Source organism: Rhinolophus ferrumequinum, chromosome 6 (assembly GCF_004115265.2).
Source record: "Rhinolophus ferrumequinum isolate MPI-CBG mRhiFer1 chromosome 6, mRhiFer1_v1.p, whole genome shotgun sequence".
Classification (NCBI taxonomy): domain Eukaryota; kingdom Metazoa; phylum Chordata; class Mammalia; order Chiroptera; family Rhinolophidae; genus Rhinolophus; species Rhinolophus ferrumequinum.
This window is the reverse complement of record NC_046289.1, coordinates 98,658,199-98,676,549: the sequence shown is the minus strand read 5'-3', so window position 1 is coordinate 98,676,549 and position 18,351 is coordinate 98,658,199. Positions and strand designations below refer to the sequence as shown.

Genomic DNA, 18,351 nt, shown 5'->3' with positions numbered 1-18,351 from the left:
AGAAGGGGAATGGCCTGCTAGCCAGAGATTTGGGCTGCGTGTTTCCACAGACTGCTGGGAGCCCTGGAGAAACAATATAATGTGTTACTGGAGTGTTGGGACCCAGGGGAGGAAGGGGGAGCAAAGCCCTGGGGTCAGACCCTCCTCTCAGGACTGAATCCAATGAGCAAGCCTGGGAGACATGTTCAGCTTCTTCCACTGGAGGCAGGAGAGCTCCCCAGTCGGTTATACCCTTAACCATTTGCTTCCCGGTGCAGAGCCACCACAGCCTTGGATAGCCGTGTCACAGAAGAGTTGCGGACCACACAATCTCCTCCACAATCTTCTCCCAGCGGGTACCCTCTCTCTAGCCCTTGCATTTCTCTTTACCCACCAGGACTCTCTTCATATTATACAGTCCTATGTCTGCCCCCAGCACCCCCAGGAGACACACTGCCCACCACAAACAGCGACTCCAGAGGCTGCTGGTTTTGCAGCTGTATTCCCTACGCCCTCACCGTCACGCCCCAGCAGACTTGATCCTGACCTCACGGCTGTCCACTGAGGGCATCTGTCCATTGTGAGTGTCCTCACAGAAAGAAATCCTTCAGTGGCTGAGGAACCTGGGAAGAGGAGGGTCTGGCAGACTGAGGGGGATGGGCATTGGTCTGTTGCCCTCATTCTTCAGCTTGTTCATCCGGTGACATTCTCCCGAGACCCTGGGTGCCCAGCTGTGTGCCCAGATCCACTGGCATGGACACAGGGAACGAGGGGTGAGGGCTGTGGCCTCGGGAAGCACAGTCTGTTCCAGGAGGCAGGAGTCACACATGCAAAGAGCAAGAACACTATGCAGAGCACCCCAGCACCCCCGGGGGGTGGTGGCAGAGAACGTGGTATGCCTGTCTCTGAAGCTGCATATGCCTGCCATGGGCTGGGCTTGGGAGATCAGGAAAGGCTTCTTGGGTGAGGAAGAAGAAAAGGAAAAATCACCGGGCAACTTACATCCTTCTGGATGAGCTCCGCGTAAACCAAGCAGGCCGCGGACACCAGCTCATCGGCATCAAGGTCAACCAGTCTGTTGCAGGCCTGTGCCAGGAGAAGTGGGGGAAGCATGTCTCCCTGGGCACAGGCTGAGAGAGCAAAGCCACGCTCACGGCAGTCCCTCGGGCCCCTAACCTTTCCCCAACCCGCCTGGCACAGGGCCTGCAATTCCACCACGGGAACTTCCTGTTTTGGGGAGGTAGTAAATGTCATTTTCATACTGGGCTCCAGAAAGCCCCGGGGTTCCACCGAGGGTCTCAGGGGCTTCCAAAGAGGAATTGTTATAAAACAATTAGGGGTGGCACCTAAGACTTTTCCAAACAGAGACTTCAGCTGCTTTTTAGGAATGTTGGCAAACCCTAGGTCTTTTGCCACAGGAGGACGCTAGGGCCAAGGGTTAACTGTGAGGCAGTCACTCCTGGTGGCTAAGAGCCACGCTCAGAGCCAGGCCTGTTTCCTCCCAGGCTAGGAGGGGTGAGGATGATGATGGACATCGCCCTGGGTTGGGCTTGTTGTGAAGCTTAACCGAGCTCATCTACAAAGCACTTGGTGCAGAGCTCAGGACGTGTGTCAGCTCCCATCACAATTCCCGCTCAGGGCTCAAGGGGGCACCGCAGCCCAGCACCCCCGGGCCTGGGCCTCCAGCCAGCCGTGGGGCAGGCTTGGCCAGACGGTGCTCTCACCAGGAGGATGTCGTCGCCCGCCATGCTCTCCTGCAGGACCTGCTCGCGCACCAACTGCAGCAGGCTGTAGGCCACTGGCACCTGGAAGTTTCTGCAGGGCTTCCCTGTCAGCAGAACCTGCAGGGGCAGGTGAGTCTCGGCCTGCACCCTGTGGCCTGCGACTGCACACACCTGTAAAAGGCTGAGGTGCCCACCAACCTTGGGCAGGGGGTCAGCCATTCCTGGGCCTCGCTGCTGACTTGCTCATTCACTCACTCCCTCACTTCCTCACTCACTCACTCACTCATTCATTCATTCACTCACTCACTCATTCACTCACTCACTCATTCATTCATTCACTCACTCACTCATTCACTCACTCATTCACTCACTCATTCACTCATTCACTCACTCACTCATTCAATCACTCACTCATTCAATCACTCACTCATTCACTCATTCACTCATTCACTCACTCACTCATTCACTCTCACTCACTGATTCACTCACTGATTCACTCACTCATTCATTCACTCACTCACTCATTCACTCATTCACTCACTCACTCACTCTTTCACTCACTCACTCACTCACTCATTCACTCACTCACTCATTCACTCACTCACTCATTCACTCACTCACTCATTCAATCACTCACTCATTCACTCACTCACTCATTCACTCACTCACTCATTCACTCATTCACTCACTCACTCATTCAATCACTCACTCATTCACTCACTCACTCATTCACTCATTCACTCACTCACTCATTCACTCTCACTCACTCATTCACTCATTCTCTCACTAATTCACTCACTCACTCACTCATTCACTCACTCATTCACTCATTCACTCACTCATTCACTTACTCACTCATTCACTCACTCACCCATTCACTCACTCACTCATTCACTCACTCATGCATTCACTCACTCATTCATTCACTCACTCACTCATTCACTCTCACTCACTCACTCATTCACTCTCACTCACTCATTCACTCACTCACTCACTCATTCACTCACTCACTCACTCACTCACTCACTCATTCACTCACTCACTCACTCATTCACTCACTCACTCACTCACTCACTCACTCATTCACTCACTCACTCACTCATTCACTCACTCACCCCTCATTCACTCATTCACTCACTCATTCACTCACTCACCCATTCACTCACTCACTCATTCACTCACTCACTCATTCACTTACTCACTCATTCACTTACTCACTCACTCACTCATTCACTCTCACTCACTCATTCACTCACTCACTCACTCATTCACTCTCACTCACTCATTCACTCACTCACTCACTCATTCACTCTCACTCACTCATTCACTCACTCACTCACTCATTCACTCACTCACTCACTCACTCACTCATTCACTCACTCACTCACTCATTCACTCACTCACTCACTCACTCACTCACTCATTCACTCACTCACTCACTCATTCACTCACTCACCCCTCATTCACTCATTCACTCACTCATTCACTCACTCACCCATTCACTCACTCACTCATTCACTCACTCACTCATTCACTTACTCACTCATTCACTTACTCACTCACTCATTCACTCACTTATTCACTCACTCACTCACTCACTCACTCATTCACTCATTCACTCAGGCACGTGGTCATAGCTACCTCTGGGGCATTGTGCTGGTTACTGGGAGAATCAGAGAAAAAGCCTAAATTCCCTGAAATCAGTCAATTCATTAGATAGAGGGAGGGAGGAGGAAGAGAGAAAAGGAAAGAGAGGAGGGGAGGAGGAAGGGAGAGAGCAGGGAGGAAAAGAAGGAGAGAAAAGAGAGGGAGGAAGGAAGAGGTTGAGAGAATAACTGGGTAACTATCTGTAACATTTGAGTGGAGCTTTGACAAAGCAGTGGTTGATGGGAAGTCAACAATCCTGGGGTGTCACCAGAGGCCTGGGGGTGGTCATGGACTCGGGAAAGAGACCAGCAGGTCAGGAAGGAGGGGTGAGGCAGGTGGGAGTTGACTTGTGGGGCACTGAATGCCAGACTGAATGTTGAGCGGTGACAGGTGGTGGTCAGGACCCCAGGGAGGTTCGTCTGTGACGGCCCTGGGCACTGGGATCAAAGGGCTGCAGGTGTGACCTGTCTTTGGGGGCCCCACCTTTTCTAGGAGTGAGGGCTCAACAAGGCGCCAGCACCCAGGTGGAGGGGAAGGGCGAGGAAGAGGGAGCTGAGGGGCTGAACCGGAGGCTCAGGCGGTTGGAGCTCCGTGCTCCTAACTCTGAAGACTTCCGGTTCGATTCCCACATGGGCCAGTGGGCTCTCAACCACAAGGCTGCCAGTTCAATTCCTCAACTCCCGCAAGGGATGGTAGGCTGCGCCCCTTGCAACTAGCAACGGCAACTGGACCTGGAGCTGAGCTGCGCCCTCCACAACTAAGACTGAAAGGACAACAACTTGACTTGGAAAAAAGTCCTGGAAGTACACACTGTTCCCCAATAAAGTCCTGTTCCCCTTCCCCAATAAAATCTTTATGTGAAACAATTTAAAAAAAAAAAAAAAAAAAGAGGGAGCTGAGGAAATGGGAAGCCACTGGGGCAGGGCTCAGGGAAGCTGAAGTGCAGGCCAAGTGTCCATGGACAGCTCACAGGCTTCCCCTTCGCCCTGACTGCCCTGAGAAGGTGCAGCCATGGGACTGCATGAACAGGTGGATGAACGGATGCTCTAGCCTCCTCCCACAAGGCGGGAGCAGGGTCGTCGGCCCAACAAACCCCAAGCTGTTGGACTCCATCCAAATCCAGCAGTAAAGGGCTGCAAGTCACAGGGCTCCCTGCGGCCTGCCCGAGGGGTGGGGCCTGTACCTCCTTCCCCAGCAGAGCACCTCACCTCCCAGAGCCTCCAGACGTCCTCGAAGGACTTGAAGGCACGCTGAAAGCAGAGGCAGAACCAGGGGAAGAGGGACTGCACAGCGCCCGCACCCTTTCCCTCTGTGGGGAGACAAGCGGGGTGCCAGCCCGGAGGCCATGATCAGAGAAAACTGGATGGCACACATGTCAGGGCAAGACAGACGGACCAAACAACAGGACATGTAAACATGCTTGGGAGATGCGAACGCCTGGCTATCACCTTCCCAGCTGTGCGTGGAGACTGTTTGGGGCGGATTTGCAACTGTTCAGAGTCTAGCCCCAGTGAGATGACCCCTTCTCCCTGGGCCTGGTGAGAAGACCAAATGACCCTGCTCCCTTCCCCCAGGGTCGGGCACCGCTGCCTGGGCTGGGGGCTGGGTCCTGGCCCCCTTCCATGCTGCCCTTGGTTGTGGGGAGTGTATGCTGGCTGGAGAGGGTCACTCACTGAGGTGCTCAGCAAACACAGGGTCCAGGAAGTTGATGAGGTTGTTGAGCATGTCCAGGTTCTTACCCACCCCGATGTTGATGACACAGCTGTGCTCCTGCGAAAGATGGGTGGGAGGGAGGGAAACTGAGTCCTCTGGGCTTGAGGGCACCAGAAAACCAGGCGTGCTTCACCAACTTCCCAATTCCGAGACCCCCTGTGTGCCTGACCCCGGCAGGACCCATGTGTCTGTACGAGTCTGGGTATCTGTGTGTGCGCACACATGCACACGTCATATCTGTGTCAGGTCATCTGTGTGTGCAAGTGTGTCCGTGTGTGTGTGTGTGGGGGGGTGGGAATGCAGAGATGTTTCAGGTGTGGCTCACAACACTGTGAGCCCAGTTATTCCTCCCTCCCTCATGCTGCGGGTCAGAACCAATCAGGGCAAAGAGCGGTGAGCACATTGTTGCAGGAAGGAAGATAGGGGTGACAGTGGGTTCTGGGCAGCCTCTCACAGATCATGAGGAAAGTCTTCCCAGGAAGCAACAACTTCAAAAGCCCTCAACCTGGACAGTGCTGTGTGCCGACGGGCAATATCGAGTGCCTGGAATTCCGGTCATGTGAGGGAGGCAGTGACAGAGCAGACCGGTGACGGAGGACTTGAATGGCTGGCTGAGGTTATTGGATTTTATTCTGAAGGCCGTGGGGAGCCGTGGAGGATTCGTGGGAGCAGAGTGTGTTTGGGAGAGGAATGCCAGGAGAGAGTACCGTCACTGGGCCTGGTCAGCTATACTCTCTCAAGGTTGGATGAGAGCTGGAACCAGCTAGCCCCCTCCTCAACTCCAATGCTTGCCACCCCACCCTAGAATACACCCCACTGGGGTTGGCGTTGCCCTCCCAGGCTCCTCTGGGACCCAAAGGGCTAGAGGAAATAGCTGGGGCTGCCAATGCCTGCCTAACCTCAAGGGGCTGTTTGGAGACTTGGGAGGGGGAGGGGGTGGTCCCTGAGCTCAGGTCCAGCCCTTACCGTTTTCTGCAGGAAGAACTGGAAAAGCCAGAAGGTCTCGTGGTCATGTTCCAACATCAACTGGAAAAGCATCACCATCTCGTGGAAGCCCTGCTGGTACTCTGGGGTGGAGGGAGGCAGTGAGGAGGGGCGGAGCCTGGGCTTGGGTAGAGTAGGGCAGGGATTCCAGGAAGGAACTGAGGAGAGGAGGCCGAGAGGAGGCCCAGCGCTCTGACGTACCTGCTCGGGTGTTGCAGACATAGCTCAGGAGCAGAATCTTCTCCAATCTCTTCTTGTCGATAAGAACATTGCCCAGGGGGTCTTTGTCATAGAGTCTCTGGATATCACATGCTGGGTTGGGAGCAAGGGACCGGTTGGTGGACCCTACAGCACCCCGGGTCCATGGGTGAGTTTATTCCCTTCAACCAACCCAGGGCATCCTGGGGAGGGGGCTGTGAACAGCCACCAGGCTCTATCCCTCACCACACCCTGAGCTGCCTGGGTTTCTTCTCACTTCCAAATCTCTGACCAGGCTGTACCCTCTGCTGGAAATGTACCCCTTCCGTTCGATTCAAATCCAGCCTACTTGAAAGCCAAATGTGGAAGAGATGAAGACAAACCAGCAGGAACAGCATGTACCCATGGAAACATGGTGCTGGGCATCTAGGGGCACCCAGGAGAGATGGGTGGATGGATTAACCAAGGGTTAGCTGGCGAAATTCCAGGCACATGTCAAGGCAGCTCCTGGGCACCAGGGCCCCACTGCGCTGGACAAGACAGCAGAGGGGCAAGGATGGCGTCCAGCAGTCCTGCCTGTGCAGCCCTGCCCACCCTCTGCTTACTGATGTTATTCTGAGTCTCTGTGAAGTTCCGGTGCAGGTTTTCCAGAAGGGGCTGAATCTTCTCGTACATCTGCCATAAGGCGTCATAATTCTTCCTGTGAGAACAGGACTGAGGCTGAATGAGGCAGCCTTGCCTCCTGTCAAGTCGGGGGACCCTGGACCATGCCTGCTGCCTGGGACGCCCCCCTGCCCTCTGCCTGTGCCAGCCCTAACCACCCTCTGCTATGTGCTGTATGCTGGAGTGCAGATGGGCATGGGTTTAACCTCGTGGTTCCGCAGTCCGACGCCCACACCTGAATCCTGGCTCTACAACTTAATAACGAGGTGTCTGCAACTAGGGTCAAGGCTTGGCAAACTCACTTTCTCTCTGAGCCTCAGTTTCTTCATCTGTAGAGTGGGATAACACTAGCACCCATGCCTCAGAATCAGAAGGACTACATGAGGCAGTGTTTTGTGCTCATCATTTGAACGAGCTTAGGTGGTATAGTAGGTTGAATGGGGACCCCCAAAGGATATGTCCATTCCCTAACCCCTAGAACATGTGACTGTGACCTTATTTGGAAAAATGGTCTTTGCAGATGCAATTAAGTTAAGGGTCTCAAGATGAGAACATTCTGGTTTATCCGAGTGGGCGCTAAATCCAACGTCAAGTGTCCTTGTGAGTGATGCACAGAGGACAGACACAGGGAAAAGAGGAGAAGGCCCTGTACCAGGGAGGCAGAGAATGCAGTGATGCAGCCACTCGCTAAGGGACGCCAGGAGCCACCAGAACCTCCAAGAGCCAAGGAAGGACCCTCCCCTGCAGCCGTCAGAGGGAGCACGGCCCTGCCAGCACCTTTCTTTTGGGCTCTGGCCTCCAGAACTGAGCACGTGCATTCCTGCTGTGGCAAGATATCTGGTTGTTGCTGTGTTACAGCAACAGACACGTGCAGGCTCTCGGCAGACTCTGGCCTGGCCAGCTAGCCCTCAGGTCCCCTCTTGCCTTGGATTCTTCTCTGGCTGGCCCTGCGTGTCAATCTTCTCCACCTTACGAAGGAGACAGAGGCCCCAGGAAAGGATGGGATGGGATGGGAGTGGGGGTGGGATAAGAGCAGTCGCTGGGGTCAAGCCCATGTCGGCAGTCTGTGCGCTGGTCAACGGAACTGGGGGGCGCCTCCTGTGTGGGGGGCCTAGGTCAGGAGTGCCATGGGGATTTTGTTGCTCAGAATGAGAAGTACATTGGAAGGAAGAAGACGGAGACTGCCAGGCTGGGGTGAGCACCCCCCAACCCTCCCCCCCACACAGCCACCCTCCCTCCCCTGACAGGATCTGGAATGTTCTACCTCCTTGTGCTGTCCACGGTGAGCCTCTCATCCTGCGAACTCTGCCATGAGTAGTATCCTGTGAGGAACTTCCAGGCTTCTGTCCTCACAGAGGGGTGCAGACCCTGGGGCGGGGGGATGTGAGAAGTCGTGGGTTCTCCAGATACCTGCCAGAGGGTCCCTCCTGACGCCATGCCCGCCCCTAGCCCACCCATGCCCCCCAGATCCAGGCCAAGGCCAAGGGTAACTTGGGGACCGTACCCTTTCCAGGATGCTAACACAAACGAAGTCTCGTGACTTGGCCAACTGACCATTCTCGTCAAAGAAGCCGTCCCATTCTGTCTTGTCAATGGGTGGTTTTCTCTTTACCTGGCAAGGACAATACTTCAGCTCTCGGTCACGGACCTCTGGCTTTTCTTTTAAGTGTGATTTTTAAATGATATACTCTAGATTTTGTAATGTGAATCTAAGCTCACATCCTCTGACTCACTTCCGAAAATTTATCCTGAGGAAATTACTGAAAATATATAGAAAAATGCTGTATGCACAATAATTTTCATTGCATGCTACTTACCAAAATGGAAAATGCAAGCACTCTAAATGTTATGCAATAAGAAAATGTTAAGTAAATCATGGTTTATATACTCAATGGAATATTATGAAGCATATAAAATGATGCTTACAGGGAATGAATAATAATCTGGAAAAATACAAATGTTATCAGAAAAATGCAGAACCCAAAATTGCATGTTCAGAATCTCTATGTACTATACTCCATGTATGTCTGTTATATATTATAAAAACTATACCACGTATATCCTAATACATAGTGAATTAACCACTATAAAAATTCTGTTAGAAGGAAGACTAACAAAGTACCCCAAAACCCACCTAAAACAACAGTGATTATTTTTAAATGATAGGATTATAAGTAATTTTTTCCTGTTTCTTGCATTTTCAAACTTCTCTGCAATGATGTATGCTGCTTTATTAATGGAAAAATATAAAATAAGCACTAATTAAACACATTCATGAGCTCCATTTTACCTTTCCTGGTAGAGTAAAGCAGTTTATCGAGAGGAATGTTTTCTAGTTTATATAAGGGGTGTGTGTGTGTGTGTGTGTGTGTGTGTGTGTGTGTGTCCGGGGGAGGTGAGCGCACTGCATACAAAGCAATAAAAAATGCTCGTAAAACAATAACGAGGAGTTCGAATTCTTATTGAAATGACCTCCCATTTATGTACACCTGAATATGCACATGTGTGACTCAAATTTAAATTTGCACACCAGTCATCTGAGAATCTTCTTAAAATGCAGATTATGACTCAGAAGGTCTGAGGTGGGGCCCAAGATGCCGCATTTCTAATAAGCTCCCAGGGGCTGGCTGACATTGCTGGTCCACAAGAGTACCGTGTTTCCCCGAAAATAAGACCTGACTGGACAATCAGCTCTAATGCTTCTTTTGGAGCAAAAATTAATATAAGACCGGGTCTTATTTTACTATAATATAAGACCGGGTAATATAATATAATATAATATAATATAATATAATATAATATAATATAATGTAATATAATACCGTGTCTTATGTTAATTTTTGCTCCAAAAGACGCATTACAGCTGATTGTCTGGCTAGGTCTTATTTTCGGGGAAACACGGTAGCAAGGCATTAGGTGGTAAAAACAGCACTGGAAATTAAAAATAAGAGCCCACAGGCCCAAATTTGGGATAATTTCCACTAAGTCCATGTTTGATAGGGATGGATTGAGCACTACACTTTAATAAAGCATACATTCTCTGTCTTCTGAACCAAACTAGGACATATGGGCCCAAGAAGGTACAAAAAATCGCGGCGTTAGCTGCACCTTGGGAAGCAGGATGTGCCCTGGTGCCATGCCCCCGTGGCACAGACACTGTCATCTGAGCCAGTCAGAGCCAGGCTCCTGCCCCTCTGAGAACTGTCGTGTTCTTATAACCTGTACTCAGCCAGACACTACAACTCAGCCTGCCCTGTGGCAGGGGCAACAAAGTCAAGCTGTGTCCTCAGATCCCCAGTTATAAAAGGAAATGCGTGAATTTCAGGAATACACTTCCATATGAATTGTAGTCAGTTGGTCAATTTTTGTAATGAAGACAGCTGTGATTTTGATGGGGCTTTTGTTGAATCTATAGCTCAACTTGGGGGGAATTGATAGCACCAGTAAGTCTTCTGACCCACAAACAGGGTATGTTTCTCCTTTTGTTTGGGTCTTCTTGAATTTCTTCTTTCAGCAATGTTTTGTAGTTTTCAGTGTATAGGTTTTCATATGTTTCATTAGATTATCCTTAAATATTTCTTTTTTGGGGGGGAAACTATTGTAAAAGGTGTTATTTTAAAAATTTCAACTTCCAGTTGGTCATTGCTAGTATGTAGAAATACAATAGAATTTTATGTATTGATCATGTATGCTGAAACCTAGTTAATCTTATTTAATAGTTCTAGTAGCTTTTTTGGTGGATTCCATGGGACTTACTATACAGGCCAAGGATCAGAAACTATCATCCATGGGCCAAATCTGCCTCCAACCTATTTTAGGATAAAGTTTTACTGGCATAGAGCCATGCGCGTTTATTCATGTATTGTCTATGGCTACTTTCGTGCCACCATAGCACAGTTAAGTGGTTGCAACAGAAATGACTCCCAAAGACTAAAATACTTACTATCTTGACCTTGACAGATCAAGTTTGCCATCCCTGACATAGATGATCATGTCTGTCAATGAAAGCAGTTTAACTTCTTCCTTTCCAGGCTGGATGTCTTTTATTTCTTTTTCTTGTTTTATGCACTGGCTAGACTCTCAAGTTCAATGTTGAATAAAAGTGATGACAGCAGGCCTCTTTGCTTTGTTCCCAATCTTAGAGTAAAAGCATTTAGGTTTTCGTGATTCAGCATGAGGTTAACTGCAGGCTTTTTGTAGCTGCCCTTTATCAGGTTGAGGAATTCCCTTCTTTTCCTAGTTTGCTGGAATTCATCAGGAATGAATGTTAAATTTTTTCAAATGATATTTTGCCTCTATAATTTTTTTTTAGTTTGTTAATATGGGAAATTGTTTTCTTTTTACATTTTTTAATATATATCTTTATTTTTCAGTTATAGTTGACATACAATATTATATTAGTTTCAGGTATACAACATAGTGATTAGACACTTAAGAAGTGATCACCCTGATAAATACCATCTGACACTATACATAGTTATTACAATATTATTGACTATATTCCGTATGCTATATTCTATATCCCCATGACTACTTTGTAACTACTAATTTGTACTTCATAATCCCTTCCCCCTTTTCACTCACTCTCCCAACTGCCCTCCCAGCTGGTAACCATCAAAATTATTTCTGTATCTATGAGTTTGTTTCTGTTTTGTTTGTTTGTTTATGTTATTCTTTGCATTCCACATATAAGTGAAGTCATATGGCATTTGTCTTTCTCTGTCTGACTTACTTCATTCAGCACAATACCTTGTTGGTCCATTCATGTTGTTGCAGTTGGCAAGATTTCATACATTTTTATGGCTGAGTAATACTCCACTGTATATAAGTACCACCTCTTCTTTATCCATTCATCCATTTATAGACATCCAGGCTGCCTCCATATACTGGATATTGTAAACAATGCTGCAATGAACATATGGATACACAGGTCCCTTCAAAGTAGTGTTTTGGGTTTCTTTGGATAAATACCCAGAAGTGAGATTACTGGTTCCTTCTTTGTTCCTTGTTATAACTTTTTCTTTAAAGTCTATTTTGTCTGGTATAAGTATTGCTACACTAACCTTTTTTTCATTCCCATTTTCACGACCTATCTTTTTCTATCCCTTTGCTTTCAATTTGTGTTTGTCTTTTGATCTGAAGTGAGTCTCTTGTAGCAGCATACTCATATGTAAGGATTTTGTTTTCTTATCCATTCAGCTACCCTATGTCTTTTGATTAGAGCATTTAATCTATTTACATTTAATGTAATGTTGGTAGATATGTAGTCATTGCCATTTTATTAAACTATTTTTTATCTCTCTTCTTCTTGAAAAAGTCCCTTTAAAAGTTCTTGTAATACTGGTTTGGTAGTGATGAACTCCTTCAGCTTTTTCTTGTCTAGGAAGCTCTTTGTTTCTCCTTCAATTTTAAACGATAGCTTTGCTGGGCAGAATAATCTTGGTTATAAGTTCATACTTTTGATCACTTTGAATATTTCCTGCCAATCCCTTCTGGCCTGCAAAGTTCCTGTTGAGAAATTAGTTTACAGTTTTATGGGAGCTCCTTGTAGGTAACTAACTGGTTTTCTCTTGCTGCTTTTAAGATTCTTTGTCTTTAACCTTTGGCATTTTAATTATGATGTGTCTTGGTGTGGGCCTCTTTGGGTTCATCTTGTTTGGGACTCTACACTTCCTGGGCTTGCATGTCAATTTCCTTCGCCAAGTTAGGGAAGTTTTCCGTCATTATTTCTTCGAATAGTATTTCAATTTCTTGCTCTCTCTCTTCTCCTTCTGGTACCCCTATGATGTGAATGCTGGTATGCTTCATGTGTCCCAGAGGCCCCTTAAACTCTCCTCATTCTTTTGGATTCCTTTTTGTTTTTGCTGTTCTGATTGATGTTTTCTGCTACCTTATCTTCCAAATTGATGGTTCGAACCTCTGCTTCATCTAATCTACTGTTGATTCCCGATAGTGCATTCTTCATTTCTGACTGGTTCCTTTTTATGTCTTCTATCTCCATTTTTATGTTTCCTATCTCTTTTTTGATGTTCTCCCTGAGATCATTAAGCATCCTCATAAGTGTTTTGAACTCTGCATCTGGTAGATTGTTTCCTTTTTGTTCTTTTTCTGGAGCTTTGCTCTGTTCTTTCATTTGGGACATATTTCTTTGTCTTCCCACTTTGGCTGCCTCCCTGTATTTGTTTCTATGTATTAGGTAGAGCTATTAAACGGTGTCTCCTGGTCTTAGAAGAGTGGCCTTATGTAGTAGGTGTCCTGTTGGGCTCAGTGGCTTAGTCTTCCTGGTCACCTGACCAAGGTGCTGCAGTTGTGTCCCTGGTGCCCCCTCCTGTTGTAGTTGAGCCTTGGTTGCCGTTTGCACATCAGTGGGAGCAGTTAGCCCTCAGGCTGATTGGTTGTAAGGACTGGCCACGATCACAGTGGAGAAGCTGTCGTGCAGGGGCTGAACCTGCAAAGCTGGATTCTCTTTAGCAGGGCTCTGGTGACTGCCCTTTGGTTGCCCTTTGGGTGTGTGGTCTGAGGTGGCAGCCAGGTGGTACTCTGGGGAGGTCTGAAGCTAGCCACTAGGCGTGCTGGCCCCAGGGCCTCCTGTGAAGGACATTGCCATAGGCTACATTCAGCCTCCTCCTGTTCCCGGCCCGGGGCCGCCTGGCATGAACCGCGAAGTGATCCACAGATGTCTTCCACCATGCTGGGTTTGGAGGCGCCTGGGAGAAGCTCAGCTGGGAGTTGAGGCTGGCTACTGTTAGTGACAGACTTGGGGCTGCTTAAGAGGTACAGGGCACACCTGTATAGATGTTGCTTGTTTGGGGTTTGTAAATCTTTGAGAGATTTTGGGAAAGTCCGCAGCATGAGCCAGGCTGTTTGTCTGGAAAGGCCATGGAAGCAGCTTGGATGGGCCCACAAGTTGGGTAGGGAATCACCAGTGTGGGGTGAATGGAGTTGCTCAGTTTGATGGAGACTCAGATATGGTGGCCACCTGCGTCTGCACGCTGGGAGCGGGGCGTGCTCAGCGAAGAAACACGGCTTCTGCCAATTCTTCTGTCCAGGAGAAAGCTGCCTCTCCATTCCTTGCCTTGAAGCCAGACAGTGCTGTGTGAACTGGTGCATTGTCGTGATGCAAGATCCATGAATTGTTGGCAAACAGTTCAGGTCATCTAACTTTTTCACACAGACTTTTCAGCACTTCCAAATAGTAAACTTGGTTAACTGTCCAGTTGGTACAAATTCATAATGAATAATCCCTCTGATATCAAAAAATGTTAGCAACATCATTGCAACAAGTTTGCAAACTCAATTGTCAGACCTCATGCATGCTTTTCAATTTTTTGAAGAGTTTTTGTAAAATTGCTACCGTTTTGTCCTTCAATGTTTGGTACTACTTACCAGCAAAGCCATTTAGGCCTGGACTTTTTGTTTGTGGGAAGATTTTTAACTGCAAATTTAATTTCTTTATTAGATTGGAGGATGGAGTCAGAAGAAATTGTTTTATTTTTGACTTCAAAAATTAGAGATTTCGGGGGGGGTGGGGGTGGGGGGGAGGGTGAGGGGATTGGAGGGCGGTCGGTGACCACAGGATGGCCACGGGGTTTGAAAATTAATCTGGGGAACGTAATTTAGTGGTTACCAGAGGGTAAGGGGGTTGGGGGGTGGGAGATGAGGGTAAGGGGGATCAAATATATGGTGATGGAAGGAGAACTGACTCTGGGTGGTGAACACACAATGTAATTTATAGATGATGTGATACAGAATTGCACACCTGAAATCTATGTAATTTTACTAACAATTGTCACCCCAATAAATTTAAAAAAAAAAAATAGAGATTTCTAGGAACCAGACATTTTCCTTCTAACTCACTTTAAAAAATACAAGTAAATAATACAAAAAGCAACAGGAAATTAATAAAAGCATAAAGCATAAAAATAATAGAAATTCAAAGAAATTATGAAAACAAATGCATTAAATTCTCTTATTAGTTGTAAACATTTAAAAGCATCAATGATATGTCAGGCCCTGTTCTATACACTATATAAACCAACTCGTTTGATCTTTACAGCGACCTATGAGGTAGATGTAATTATTTCACTGTTCTACAGATCAGGGAACGGAAGCTGTAAGAGGACTAAGCAGCACATCTGAATTACACAGCAAGTCTCAAGGCTGAGATTTGAACCCAGACCTGTTTGGCGCAAGAGACAGGGGCTTGAACCCCAATGTTATGCCACCAGCAAGGGTAAGAGGCAATTATTTCAGTTTGAATAAAAAATATACATCTACACAGCTGTTAGTACACCATATACCTTAAAATAAAATGCCACTGAAAGATTAAAAATGAACAAATATATGAAGAAAGGGTCAAACACAATAAAAGGGAAAGTGTGGCAAAGTAATCAAAGTAATGTGCATAGCACACCAAAATAAAAAATGTGGCATCAACACAATAAAGAGAGATAATTAGAAACATCACAAGAAGTCATCTGCTGAGTGCTCCAAGAATTTGCATTACTAAACCTCCACCTGCAGCAGTGGGCCATCTGCCGACTTTGCCATGGCTGGATGTGTTCATAAAAACTCACTGCCTTCTCCTTACAGGAAACATCATTTCTCTATGCCCCCTACTTTCTTGTATCTCCCCAAACCTAAAGCAAACAAATAGGCCACCCACCATACCATCTAAGGCATTTTCCAGCAAACCAAGGACAAGCATAAGAAGCGTGTTGACATGCAGAGGGCCCAAGGTGAAAATTTCCACATGAAAGCCCCCTCCTTCTCTTCTCCCAGTCCATCCACAGTATCTGTCTGTGCTAGAAATCATACAACCTGCATCCAGGGTCCTTCACAGTAATTGCGATTGTCAACTCAATGGCCTCTGAAATCATCTTCATTCTCCCATGTTTCCCTGTTCCTTGTTCCACCAACCTACGAACATCCTGCACAGCCATGTGGGTACAGTGACCTGGTCCCCAGGGAGGGGGAATTACATGATCCATGAGGTGCTGGCCACCCTTCAGCAATGCAGTAGCTGCTTTCCTAGTCTCTTGGGAAGAGTATTGCTAGGTAGAGCAGCTGTAGAAATCTTCCCCCTTCAAGGTGTGCCTAAGCAGGTAACCTGGGGAAAACCTGGAGGCCATGCTTCCCTGGAGAAAAGGGCCTGCAGTGGGAACCCTATGTGGTTCAGTCCCCTACTAGCTTCCTGCTCCCAGGGGCCTTGGCTACAGGTGTACATCTCCCCATCCCCTCTTCCCTCTCGGCATCACTGGATTAAAAAATTTCTAATGTTTTTAGCAAAATAAGAAACCTACTGGAGGATGAGGAAAACTTTCTATGAAGGCTTTGATGCCATGCTACTTTGAAGACTCACAATAACAGAGTCCCTGGTAAAGCCTGGGAAGGGTCATTGGCTCTGCTTCAGGTCCCCAACCTCTTTTCCACTCCAGTTCACCTTGAGGGACAAGACACACTCCCCAAAGTAACAGTGGCTCACCCCGTCAGTGATTCTCACTCAGGAGGGGAGGCCCAAGCAGGGCAGGCACATTCAAATTGGGAAGAGAGCCATAGTTACCTGGATGACTGGTCACGACCCAGGCGTGGAGGGTGTTTCGTCAGTATAGCACAGGGATCAAAAGAATGTTCCTCAAAGTTAGCTGCACATCAGAATCACCTACAGGATTTGTTAAAACACAACGCTGCTTCTGTCCCCAGAGTTTCTGGTTCAGAAGATCTGGGGCCCAAGATCTGCATTTCTTACAAGTTCCCAGTTGGTGCTGATGCTGCATGTTTGGGTACCACACTTTGAGAATCACTGATTCAGAAGATGGACTCCACAGCCCACCTGACTGGGTCTAAATACCAGCTCTGCCACTTAGTGGCTTTGTGACGATCGGCAAGTGACTTAGTCTCTGTGCCTCAACTTTCTCACTTATAAAATGAAGGTAATAGCATCATCCATCTCATAGGGTTATGATGAGAATAAGTGACTATAAATCAAGCATTTAGAATAGTCATCGTGCATAATAAACGCTGTGTGACAATTTGTTGTTTTATTATTATCCTTCTCTAAGTTCAGAGAAATGAAGAAAGATATAAAGAAAATTCAAATCAAGGCCTGGTGATAATCTGCAATAAAGCAGCAACATTTAAAATTCAGGGAGAGAGGTGCCCATTTTGTATTTCTGCTTTATGTATCACTCTCTGAATCATTGTGATTAATGAGACTTGAGATTGGTTAAGGTCATTATAATTAGTTATTGTGATTTTGAAAAATATACTGTGTGGAAAATTTTTATGACTGAGGCTGACTTCTAATGAATAAATGTATCTTATTAACTAGGCTTGTAACCACCGGCTAACAAAAACATTACTGCCACCTGGTGGCAGCATACCAAAATTGTTGGCAAAAGCACCAAGGAAAATTAATCAGCATTTTCAAAACTGAACTTGCAAACCTAAAACTCCTTAGTTAGAATGTCACATATGGAGAAAAGGTAACACTGGCTTCGAGAGAAGAGAGAAAGGGGACCCGTGTTTCTCCGACTTGTTGTTGGCGCTGACAGTGAGACCAAGGCACAATCTAACCTGCTCCCTCTTTAGGCCAGCTCGGTGGCAGTCCTTCCCACCCAGCAGGGGGCATATGACCTAATACAAACCAGAGGTTGGGGAGGCAGGGACTTGGAGCTGATGGAGAACACTCACCAGGATAAAGGAGGCTGACAGCCTGGCAGAGAGGCTGTTTTCTGGAGACAGGGTAGTCATGGTCTCTGCGGGTTGTCTTCAAAGCAGCCTCTGACTAGAGGTCACTTGGAGCTCTAAGTGATGTTTAATTAGCAGGGAAGGTGATCTTCCTTTAGGAAGATGAGTTGATTCCCAGGGGGAACTGGGCCTCTCCTGACCTCTCACTCTTGAGCAGAGCCAGCCAGCTGTGTGTCACAAGGCTCCTGGAACCCTCGTCACAATGACCTTGGAACATGGGAGTACTCAGCTTCAGAGGTAAGACATACCCAGGAGCCAAGGGGACTAACCCTACCAGTCATCTAGAAAACCTGCAGTACATACGGGATATTCAATAGAGGTTGGGGCCAGGACATGCAGACCCGTATCAGGCTGGCTAGGGAGGGCTTCCTGGTGGAGGTGGGCCAGGAAGCCTTTCTCCCTGTCTCCGGCTCCCTTCACTTGTTACCCCACAAGACCAGGACCCAAATCTGGAGAGCACCTAGAATTGGAGCTTCAGATTTCTTCGGCACCACTTCCAGACATTCAGAATCAGAATGTCTGGGCTAGGGACCTGGGGAACGGTATTTTGAAAAGCGCCCTGGGTGACTCTGATTCAGTATGTGAACGGTAGCTTCAGGAGGTAGAGACCAGTTTCATTTATCTTTATATTCAGAGCACTTAAGAGAGTGCCTGAGCCACCGAATACATGATTTAACTGAATGCAGAAAATAAA

The 18,351-nt window shown here is 47.4% G+C and overlaps 1 protein-coding gene across 2 annotated transcripts; it reads right to left on the bottom strand.

The window, feature by feature from the left end:
* Window positions 1-569: 569 nt before the first annotated feature.
* On the bottom strand, window positions 570-17,830 carry TBC1D21 (TBC1 domain family member 21). Of its 2 annotated transcripts, XM_033109085.1 has the most exons (11): window positions 17,601-17,830; window positions 8,413-8,520; window positions 8,173-8,276; window positions 6,851-6,945; window positions 6,249-6,359; window positions 6,030-6,130; window positions 5,024-5,120; window positions 4,559-4,659; window positions 1,704-1,820; window positions 982-1,065; window positions 570-602 (listed from the first exon to the last, which is right to left on the bottom strand). In XM_033109085.1, the coding sequence occupies exons 1-11, from the start codon at window positions 17,658-17,660 to the stop codon at window positions 570-572; spliced, it is 1,011 nt and encodes a 336-aa protein (XP_032964976.1). In that variant the 5' UTR covers window positions 17,661-17,830. The 2 variants fall into 2 exon arrangements, with proteins under 2 accessions (XP_032964976.1, XP_032964977.1); XM_033109086.1 differs by lacking the exon at window positions 8,413-8,520.
* Between the last annotated feature and the right edge of the window lie 521 nt (window positions 17,831-18,351).